The 11,796-nt window shown below is 37.0% G+C and overlaps 1 protein-coding gene across 1 annotated transcript; it reads right to left on the minus strand.

Moving 5' to 3' along the window:
- Window positions 1-223: 223 nt before the first annotated feature.
- On the minus strand, window positions 224-10,384 carry LOC134642713 (solute carrier family 22 member 2-like). Its single transcript, XM_063494663.1, has 12 exons — window positions 10,034-10,384; window positions 7,492-7,539; window positions 7,232-7,335; window positions 6,828-6,982; window positions 6,422-6,590; window positions 3,810-3,924; window positions 3,420-3,520; window positions 3,128-3,342; window positions 2,930-3,038; window positions 2,738-2,850; window positions 645-744; window positions 224-314 (listed from the first exon to the last, which is right to left on the minus strand). The coding sequence occupies exons 1-12, from the start codon at window positions 10,382-10,384 to the stop codon at window positions 224-226; spliced, it is 1,671 nt and encodes a 556-aa protein (XP_063350733.1).
- Window positions 10,385-11,796: the final 1,412 nt, after the last annotated feature.

The raw sequence follows: 11,796 nt of genomic DNA on the forward strand, positions 1-11,796 counted from the left end.
GTGGTTATTGAGGATCTTAACATATATACACTGTTCTGCTCTGACATTACAAGCACTGCTGTCTGATGTGGATACACTATAAGCAGCGCATGTTACTGGTTTTAAGAAAAAGAAGGACAATGAACAATAAATGAAATTTGGAAGAACAATACTTAAATGAAACAAGGAAATCATACAAATATTAAAAATGTACTTCCTTGTGTTTGGGTGTAATAAAATGTAATCATTCAGTAGTCTTTTCCCTGTTGTTCATTTGATCTTCAGACTTCAGAAGATTCTTCATTTGATGATTCTCTTCTTGGCTCCGCTTTTTCCTGAGAGAAAGAAAACATTTTGACACCACACCCACAGATAATGCATAGTAAATGTCTATTGAGATAAGTTTCCTTATCAGTTACTATGAAACTTTAGAACAGATTTTCTTTGAGTTTTACTTAAGTTTTACAAAAAGCAGTGATGAAAAACAAATGCTAAATATAATGCCTTTAAAAAGTAATATGAACTCAGAGGAAGGATTACGTTACTCATTAATATAACAAGTTATACACAGTGCACTTCATATGGACCTCTGGACTAATACTTTAGCTGTACTCAGTAAACGGGATTCTGAATGTGTTATGACCGAAAAAACTGGGACATTTTACCAATTAGGGAACTCAATATCATCAATGGTTTCAGGGAGAGGTACTCCTTTGGTTTCAGGAAGTAACAACACCAAACCTCCAGCTATGATTGCCACAGCTCCTGTACCAAAACAAGATGCAGATAATGTCAGTGTAATTGCAAAATTATTTTTAAATTATTTCCTAGAAAAAAGCTAAAGACTTTTCAATTTCAGATATTGTTCTGTTTTTCAAATTTAGTGTGTCATAATCATACGTGGGCTACTAAAAATATATATTTCTGCCTCAAATTGTTGTTTATTAAAAACAAAATAAAAAGCTTTTAACATCTTTGTAATAAATAAAATATCGAATGAATGAACAATTATCACCTTTCAAAACACTCATGAGCTCCTACAAAAGCATTAAAGGAACTGGTATCTGTATAAAACATTTTTCTGAGCATTTTAGTTAAACATTAGCTAAAAATATTACATTGAATGAATTACTGAGAATTATTCACTCCAAAGAATAGTTACACAGGCAGTTAGTAACATTGTATTATACTGTGTGGATGGCTCAAACTCTGGACAGTGGAAACTATAAAATGAACTGAAACTTGTAATTTGTAATTTAACAGATTACTTCCTTTGAATAACCATGAAAAGCAAAAACAGGTGTTTTCCATATAAAAACACCATAAAGATACAATCACAAATTTAACATAATTACACAAATGTGTATTGTTTATTTATAAGACAAAGCTGTTAAATTCTAGTTTACTGCTTCAGGGATCATCCTGAAGTTGTTGTTGAAAAAATAATGGCTAAATTGGGGTGACAAAAAAGGACCGTTCACAGTCAGCAGCGGGTACAACCTTTACTCAAACCTGCAAGGCAAGAACATTATTCTATAACTGATGTAATTCAACAACAGCGTGAGTGCCAAAATATTTTTTGTAATTTCTTTGTAGTTTTACATAAGTAAAAATTCACATTAAGTGATGAAGGGGTTTTACAGCAGCAGTAGACTTTTTAAAAAAAAAAGTTTTCAACGTTTTTAAGGACAAATATAACAAATCGAAACGTACTGATGCTATATTACTACTATATTACTACTTCCTACTGTATTATATAAATAGTATCACTACTTTGTGAAATTATATCTGATCCATTTGTTTTTCCTTGTTAGGATCTGTTATTAAGATAACATTATTAACATTTTGTGGATGTTTTTGACAAAGTAAATCTGTTAACTTGATTTGTTACCTTTTAAAACCCAGTTACTAGTTTTATAACATTTTTTTAATGGTTGCTATGTATTTTTATTATATTAAATATGGATTGAATATATAATATGTTATTAATTAATTACAATGAACAAAACTACTTTTCTGCAATTTTTAGCCTAACTATTACATTACATGCATGTTTGAATATATCATTAGGTAATTGTGTTGCTTTTATCCATGTAAATGTGTTTTATTTAACATATACATTCTACAGAAGAAATTCTATACACCTCATATGGAAAATCTCTGACATACATCCCCCAAATCTTAATTTTTAAAATTTTTATCAGTATTTTTCTGGCAACCCATTGGCAAAGTAATATTATGCTTTTAGGGTTTTTGTTTGTTTGGTTTGGTTTGGTTTTGGGGGAGAGGGATGTTCTTTGTTGTTCTTCTTCTTTATTTTTTTTTTACAAGAAAAAAAAAAGAAAATAACAAACAGCTGAATCTTTATTTAAAATGGGACAACTCAAGAGATGAAATGACCAGACTAAACCTGCTTGTTCAGCTGCAGCTGCACTCCTTAATTCGAGTAACATCTATGTGATTTGGTGAGAGTAAACACCTTTAAAGCAAATGTCAAAATAGATATATTTCTTTAACATTATTTCAGCTATGTACAAAAAATACAAAATATTTTTTGTACGTATTTTGTTTGTAGATTCATCCTTTTCCAAAATATATTAGTGGCAATGTAGAGCACAATCCTTAACATTTTTTAAGTCTAATCTTCGTAAGAATTCAGCCTGAGAAGACATAAATATGAGTTTTTGCACCTTTCATCTGGTATTTAACCCTTTTCTTTTTTCATATACATGCTTACTGGTAAACATTATAAACCCACCAAAGATGATGAGTGGCAGTTCCAGCCAGATAGCAGCCAGTCTGTACAGCAGGAATGGGGACACAATGCCTCCAACATCACACAGAGTAGAACAAACAGACACTGCCAGGTTCCTGTATTCAGTCAAAATGATGGAGAGATAAACACAATTTCCTGGTTATAACTTCAGCAGGTTATTATTAGTTTGCTCACCTGACAAATGTGGGGTAGAGCTCTGTGTTAACAAACACCACCATCTCAAAGGCCATGGTGATCCCCAACCGACCGATACAGGCAACCGCTGTCTTCAACCAGAACAAGCCTGACATACACACAGGAAGTCAATAACCAGTGGGTAACAGGGTGGTGACCATGTCTGTGTTTTCTGTACAGTCTATGCATAAAACTCACTGTCAGGAATGAAAGCAGCAATGAAGCAAGAAGCTCCAGCTACCATATTCGCAGTGGCGAATGGGAGACGCCGGCCAATCCGTTCAATGGTGAAGAGGATGAGGAAGGCGGCAGGAAATTCCACCAGGCCAGAAATGAGAAAGTCAATGTAGATGTTTCCTCCTGCTATCCCCAAGCGCATGACGAGGCCTTGATAAACCACAGCACTGGTGAACCTGTGAACAACAAACAGAAAGGTTCAGTATCACCTGCATGTAGGCAAAAAACGTGTGTGATTTCAGGCAAGTCTCACCAGTTAAACATGAGGATGAAGGTGTGTTTTCTCATTTTTGGAGTTCTGATTAGGTCCAGCAAAGAGGCAGAGGTAAACTCACCTTCACCATCAGTCAGTGACTGGGAAATAAAAACATGGAAATGTGAGATTAAAGCAGGATTAAAAAGTGCCATAAAACAATGGTAGATATAAGGAGTTCATATGATAGGTCTTAATGTTTCCTGTTAGTGGAAATGAAATGTTAGAGAATAATTTTGGTGATTTTCTTTATCTTTGTCAACAAATTCCATTAAATACTAAAACCAGCAGTAAACTGATAAACATATTTGGTGAATATATTGTTCCTTTAGTCATTGCTATCCATAAACTCTTAAATTGTCCTGTAAGTGAACTATTTAATCGGCCTACCTCCGTATTCTTGGATAGTGTCCTGTGGTTCTCTTTGGCCATGGCTTCAGTGATCTTCAAAGCTTTGGAGGAACGGTTCTGAGAGATGAGCCACCTCGGAGACTCTGGGATAAACCTGAGAAACAAAGAAGTGTCTAAGGGTGCAAGTCTATAGATAAAAATCTTAACTGAAAAGATTTAGACATTATTTAGGTGATGAGGAGCTTTTTAACTCCCTGGAAAGTGACTATGGTAAATATGCAAGGTGAAAATGGTTATTATTATGGAACAAGTAATTAAACCAGCATATTAAGCTCATAGCTCTTTTGCACATAAATCTATTTAATACTTCAATTTTTTTTGTCTCCATGTATTTATTCATGCTATTTTTATTTTATCTGTTTGTACATATTAACCGGCATCTGTGTGTGGACAGCAGAGAAAGAATTTCATTGTACAGAGAAATGATTTTTCTTTGCACACATGACAATAAACACTTTGAATCTTGAATCTGAAACCACAGCAGGAGAGGAAGAAGTAGTACATCTCTGTCCACCTTGCTGACTTCCATAACCTTACTTCTTGCTTTACTGTTTAAAGGCCAGAGTGCTTCCTGCATCAGCACAGAACAAAAGCAATGAGATACATCATATATAAACCATAGTCCCAAAGATAATGGGCAGTTTTTGTTTTCCTTTTACTATAATAAATTTAGTGGAAAAATCTATTTTGATCAAAAAGGGAAGCACCATCTTATGCTAGATGTACTGTAAGTCTTGTTTCCTGATCCAAACTCACATACCACTTTATTAGGTAACCTGCATATATGCCTATTTGTGCAATTATCCAAACAACTTGCAGTAGTGCACACACTCCTTGATTAGTATCCAGATGTGTGTGCTAGAAAAGCCAAAAACAGAAACCTAAGGTAACAGTTGGTGTAGGCTCGCCAAATCTGGTCTGATGAATCTCTGCAGATGTTATGCCAAAATTTGGAGTCAACAGCATGAATCCACTAATCTAACAAGTTATAGTGTAACCATGCGCTTTGTTGGCACAATGTGGTCCTCTTGAAACCAGTCACTTGTGGTTTGAATGCCACAAACAATCTTGGTACTGATAACTGTGCATAGAGCCACTAAGGATATTTCCATTATAGTGGGTCATTTCATCTCAAATTATTACATTTTTAGAACATTTTCTGGTTTGTCCACCTTTGGTTTGCCTCAAAGTTTAATGCGTTAAGATTCGGACATATATGATTCCTATTAAATTTTAGAAAATTCCATATGACATTTTTTTTTTAAATCCCATCCACTAGTGATGAGCAAAGCGGTTTTTTGAAACACTGAAATGTTCAAACTAAGTGTGCCATAGTTGTACTAAGTGTTCAGATAATCTGATACCCATCTCTACAGGGACACCTACTGGTCACTTTTGCTATTGCCACATATTGATAACACTTATGTGAAAAAATGACAGAGAGTGTTGGACATTTCTGAACAAGTACAGATCTAAAATTCTTCATAAAAGTGATGAAAAAGTGACTAGTAGCTCATTTCAAGAGAGCAGTTTTGTCTGGATGATCAAGCTGCCATGGTGTGATTGGTAGTCCACAACCTTACCCCCAACTCCCAAACCCTTACCCTGATGCTATGGTTGCCTCAGAGATCAGGCGATCAGCATGCTGACCACTGGAATATTCATATATACATATATATGAAGGTGATGCACTGTCATAAATGCCACTGGTCATTTATGAGCGCAAAGGCAGGCCCAGACAATTTTTTGTATCAATAAAGTGGTCTGTTTATGTTTGACAATGTCACGTGTACATAGGGATGGGTATTGATAAGATTTTCACGATTCCGATTCCATTTTCGATTCTGTTTAACGATTCGATTCTTTATCGATTCTCTTATCAATTCTTATTTTTTAAAAAGGAGAACACTAAGGTCGATTAGCTTAGAACTTTGTTTTATATCTTTTCTTTGAACAAGATAGAAATTTAGGAGTAACATGGCCTTACAAACAGTGAGATCTTAAGAGATCCACAGCCTACGGCTCTTCAATGGGGTGTCACAGGGTCCCCTGGAAAAAAAATTGTAAATGTAAAATAATAAAATAAATATTCTTCTGTAGCAATAACAAAGTATAACATAAATTATTCAGTAGCAATTACACAAGAATATCCAGTAATGTCCCTGAGATTCACGAGTCCGGAGCGGAATTAAAAAGACGACATTCATTTAAGGTTATCGCGTGTTTTGTGAGCAAATGCCTTTGCATATTCGTAGTGTTTCCTCCCTTAAATGAAATATCTACTTTGCAAGTATTGCAAGTTGCCCTGTTGTCATCCGTTCTCGTAAAGTATAACCAAACTTTTGAGCGTTTGAGCCGCCATGTTTCCTGCCAGGTAAATGACGCTCCGCAACGTGGTGACGTCATTCGGGGTGACTGGAATCGATAAGAGAATCGTTTGTAAATAATGGCAAACAATTCCAAGGAATTGAAACAGTGGGAACCGGTTCTCAACAAGAACCGGGTTTCGATACCCATCCCTACGTGTACATGATGACAATGTCAAACAACATTGTGATTTTTTTCCCTTTTTTGTTTGTTTGGGTTTTTACCAGTAATAACACACGAAGAGGATGTAGGGCACAGTGAAGGTGACCTGGAGCCAGCGCCAGTCTGTGATAAAGTAGGCAAGCAAAGGAAGGATGAGGAGACCCACACTGAAGAACATCTGGTACAAGATACCCACTGTTCTCCTGTACTTCACACCAACAATCTCTGTGACTGACAGAGGGACAGGAATGGTATTAAAAGTAAGACAATTTTGTTAGAAACAAAACAATATGACATGCAAAAATAACACAAATACATAAATTCCACAAATTTAAGCAAGTTCTTGCATTATTCACCTAAAAATTATTTGAAAATGTGTGATCAAAAGTTAGACCATGTCATTTCTACACAGTTAGTTATGAAGATGCCTCAGAGCAAATCAGTTTCAGAAAACATGGAGATGATTACGCAGCACATATGAGGTCATCCAGCCTCCTTTGACACTGAAGCCAAGGATGGACCTGAACACAAGGATGGAGATGTAGTTTGGCGCTATAGCCACTGCAATCCCTGCTACTGCGTTCAAAATGTTGGACACCAAGAAACTGATCTGCCTGCCAAACCTGCAGAGTGAAATGGAAAATACATCAGGTGGGGATTTGTTGAATTAATATTATTTTGAAAATAATATATTCACACCAGGACACAAGTCTAGCCACAAGAGGCCTGCAGGAGTGTGCCTATTCATACCACACAAACATGCCTTCATGTGTTTCAGGGGTGTTATAGTTATATTTTTTTTATAAAACACAGTTGTAATTATATATGTTACCTGGCCAGCACAGTAAACTTGATGGTTGTTGGAGCCTCACCTGTCAGCAAAGTAGCCAAAAGCGAAACTGCCAACCAAGAAGCCCACATTGAGAGTGGACTGGAACATGTCCACCAACCATCCATCTGAACACACCAGATTGAACTGAAAAAGGAACAAAGACATTTTTACATGTCTATATGAAAACTTCCAATTTCACTTACATACCTGCACAGTTTAGTCAATTAATACAGAGAAATTTTAGGGAATTCTCTTAAATCTAAAGCAACTTTGTTAAGTTTATGCAAACTGTCTTCTCACCTCTGTGACGAAGGATTTCCTGCCTTCATACTGATACTCCCAGCTTTCCTGAAAAACAAAAACAGTAAACATTTAATCCAATACCACAGTTTAAACACTTCACACAAATCTTTTCAGTTGTGTTTTTCGGTCATTTGTCTTCCCCAATGGGAACACGGGCTCCAACTGACAAGGTTTAACTCTGTAAACTGTAAGGTTTCACACTTTTAGAGGCCTTGTGTTGCTTACAACACACAGTTTTTTCTTTCTTACCTTTTTCTTGTTGATCCTCGCTGAATACAGTGAGGCAAAAAAGTATTTAGTCAGCCACCAATTGTGCAAGTTCTCCCACTTCAAAAGATGCGAGAGGCCTGTAATTTTCATCATAGGTGTACCTCAACTATGAGAGACAAAAATGATGAAAAAAAATCCAGAAAATCACATTGTCTGATTTTAAAGAATTTATTTGCAAATTATGGTGGAAAATAAGTATTTGGTCAATAACAACAGCTCATCTCAATACTTTTTAATATACCCTTTGTTTGTAATGAAAGAGGTCAAAGGTTTTCAGACACTGTTGCTGGTATTTTGTCCCATTCCTCCATGCAGATCTCCTCTAGAGCACTGCTGTTTTGGGGATGTCGCTGGGCAACACAGACTTTCAACTCCCTCCAAAGATTTTCTATGGGGTTAAGGTCTGGAGACTGGTTAGGCCACTCCAGAACCTTGAAATGCTTCTTGTGAAACCACTTCTTCGTTACCCGGGCGCTGTGTTTGGGATCATTGTCATGCTGAAAGACCCAGCCACGCATCATCTGGAATGCCCTTGCTGATGGGAGGTTTTCACTCAAAATCTCATGAAACATAGCCCCATTCATTGTTTCATTTAAATGGTTCAGTCGTCCTGGTCCCTTTGCAGAAAAACAGCCCCAAAGCATGATGTTTCCACCCCCATGCTTCACAGTAGGTATGGTGTTCTTTGGGTGAAACTCAGCATTCTTTCTCCTCCAAACATGACAAGTAGAGTTTTTACCAAAAAGTTCTATTTTGGTTTCATCTGACCATATGACATTCTCCCAATCCTCTTCTGGATCATCCAAATGCTCTCTAGCAAACTTCAGACGGGACATTTACTGGCTTAAACAGAGGGACACGTCTGGCACTGCAGGATTTGATTGATTTTTTCACACCAAGCTGCTTACCTTCTGCAGATTCTCCCCAGCCTGGTGCAGGTCTACAATTTTGTTTCTGACAGCTATTTGGTCTTGGCAATAGTAGAGTTTGGAGTGAGTCTTTTATACTGATAAGTTCATACAGGTGCCATTAATACAGGTAACGAGTGGAGGACAGAGGAACCACTTACAGAAGAAGTTACAGGTCTGTGAGAGCCAGAAATCTTGCTTGTTTGTAGGTGACCAAATACTTATTTTCCACCATAATTTGCAAATAAATTCTTTAAAAATCAGACAATGTGATTTTCTGGGGTTTTGTTTTTTCTCATTTTGTCTCTCATAGTTGAGGTATACCTATGATGAAAATTACAGGCCTCTCTCATCTTTTTAAGTGGGAGAACTTGCACAATTGGTGGCTGACTAAATACTTTTTTTTGCCCCAGTGTATATGGACAAGAAAAATTTTTTTCTTTGGTTGTATTCTTAATAACTTATTTTCTACCCACTATTAAACATTGCCAACTCAGGTGCTACTGAGTAACATGAATTAAAAGATATGAAGATTAACAGAAAGCAAGAGGTATTCATTTATACTCATAGTGGCACTTTGGAGCCAGCCTCAAGTGTCCATTAGAGGAACTTTAGTATTTAGCACTTTGTTTTCTTCATGGATGACTTTTCTTCAGTCACCAGTGGCTGTGGCTTAAAACTAAAAGAAGTGCACTGGGGGCAGAGTAAGCCCTGAGCACAGAACAAGCAAGAGCAATGTGCAGAATCTAAAAACATAGTAAATGCCTGTTGCGCTGATTCTAATTATTTTAACGCAGTGCTCAGCGAGACGTCTGGTCTCTGATCCATTCCGCAGAAGGAAAGTGACGAGTCCTAACGTCCAGTCAATCTGATAAGTAAAAATAGTGTAAACTTTCTTCAGCCACAGGGGGTTCCACAACAGATGGTCTGTCTCCCACAGAGTTGTATTATCAACATCATGGAGTCTGTGTGGGACCTATTACATCAAAAGCGATTGAGAGAGCCTAAATACACAGAACAGCTCTGTGAATTTCTCTAACATGCTGGAACAATCTACCAACCAAAAAACTGTACCTTGAACACTTTATCTTATGTGAAAGTAGTTAAAGGCTGTGTTGTTTTGGTTTGGTTTTTTGCCCTTTCCATAATGTCACTGATGAACAAAAACATTTAAAAAACAGTTTTCTTTTTGTTCCTACTACCCATAACAGCACTGAATCCATTATTTAATGCACAAGACTGATATTATTAAACTAAAAAATCACCCATTTATCTACATAAACTGTGCATATGAAACTATACATGAAACTATATGAAAATTATACATAAACACTGTGAAAAACAGTCATATAGGAACTGACCTTGCATGCTGTAAGTGGGACTCCACTCAGGTCCAGTTCCTGTGTGTCACAGGTCAGCTCTGTGGCATTCCAGTCCACCTCATACTGCTCGCAGGTGCTGTGCTGCACCAGTCCAGAGTCATTGACCAGAGGCACCGTCAGCCTGCGACTGTCTGTCAGGTTCCAGCCGCATGCATGCCTCCTCTCCACCACTGCAGGGTCCCGACACCAATGATCGGGGGTGAAACCCTGGAATACGATGCCGACGTATACCCCTGCAAAGGGCAACGACAAGAGGCAGAGCAGGGCAAAGATTCGCCTCTGACAGTGGCCAAATGACCCGGCCTCTTCCAAGAGGTCATCAAAGGTCATCCTTACTGTCGCAAAGTTTAAGAGATCAAGTCAAATCTTGTTCTATTCAGCAAACCACTGATCAGTGCAAACTATCAGAGTCCCTTCAGGGGTGCTTAGACCTCATGCACCTCACACCGGTCGATCCACAAGTCCAAAGGGGCCAGATGAAACACAGCTGGGTAACAGCGTGTTACTGTTTAATAGAGTCAAACACAGGAAGAAAGCGGGATTATGCAATCATTAAATGGATGTCTTTTTAAGGAATGCTTGAATGGTCCCGCCTTAGCTTCAATATTTATGCACGATCATTGCATCACATGACACAGATGGTCAGTTGTCTTTTATTTTTCTAAGAAAATGGTGTGATGTTTATTAACTACACAATAAAAACTACTGTGTTTGAATCACTCTGCCTCCATCCACTGTATTCCTGGAATTTGTAAGTGTTAAATTAACCAATGCATATTTATTTTCTCGTATTAACCGAAATCAAAGAAGTTTATAGAATTTAGAGAAAAATTAACATAATTAAAAGAAGATGAGCAAATCAGAGAAATCTCTGTCTGGCCTTCTTCACCTTGGAGCAGCTGCTCTGTGCCTGACTCTGTGTTTAGGACCAGGGACCGTGGATAAATACACAGACATGTTTGTGGATATTGTTGTAAGTGTATTTATTGACTTCAAGGCATTCACAACCCGCTAACCCCAAAGTTTAACCTTCACAAGTAAGTGCCAAACCCTAACACTAATGTTAAATGAATTCTATCTTACATTATAAAACTAATCCTTCAAAGACAGCCAGAATATTTTGACTTCTAAAAGACTGACACCTAAAAAAAAAAATTTTTTTAAATACTTTTAAAAAATATTTTCTTCCTTCTATAATTGTTGCATCTTTGTAGTGTGCAGTGTGTATGTTATCCAAACTTGACATTGTTACTAACACATCCTCACCGTCATTTTCATCTGTCTATGTAGTGATTTTGATCAAAACCACCTTTGAATGGTCTTCATAATAATAAAGGTTATGAGCATTTTCTTGTCAAAGTCCTTCAGAAAAACCAGGCTTCAGTTAAAGACATGTACATTTCATGTCCATAAAAATGTTACTATTGTGCAGTGATCTGTCAGTGCATTTATATTAAGCAACTTCTCATCTATTTTCATTGTAAATGGCAGCGTCTGCTATTCCTGCACCACAGTAGAAAGAAACAATGACACACAGTTGATTGTTGACTTTTATGATACAATTAGAATGAAGCTGGAAGCTGTGTGGAGAACCCTGACTTTACTGAAATATCATTATTATTATGAGGGTTTTGATATGATGTATTTTTCTTACTTTAACCTTTCTGAGGTAGCATTAGGTTCATCATATGATCATATGGTCTCATGAGTTGTATATGTGTGTATTTCTTTATGTACACTGT

The sequence above is a fragment of the Pelmatolapia mariae genome, linkage group LG15, assembly GCF_036321145.2.
Source record: "Pelmatolapia mariae isolate MD_Pm_ZW linkage group LG15, Pm_UMD_F_2, whole genome shotgun sequence".
NCBI lineage: Eukaryota > Metazoa > Chordata > Actinopteri > Cichliformes > Cichlidae > Pelmatolapia > Pelmatolapia mariae.

What these genes read in the sequence shown, in the direction of transcription:
- LOC134642713 (XM_063494663.1), bottom strand. Translation starts at nt 10,384, where the DNA reads ATGACCTTTGATGACCTCTTGGAAGAGGCCGGGTCATTTGGCCACTGT. An exon ending in GATGACCTCATATGTGCTGC is followed by an intron (nt 6,591 to 6,827) that starts GTAATCATCTCC and finishes TCCCTCTGTCAG; the next exon opens with TCACAGAGATTGTTGGTGTG. An exon ending in ACTGCCACTCATCATCTTTG is followed by an intron (nt 745 to 2,737) that starts GTGGGTTTATAA and finishes GTTTTGGTACAG; the next exon opens with GAGCTGTGGCAATCATAGCT.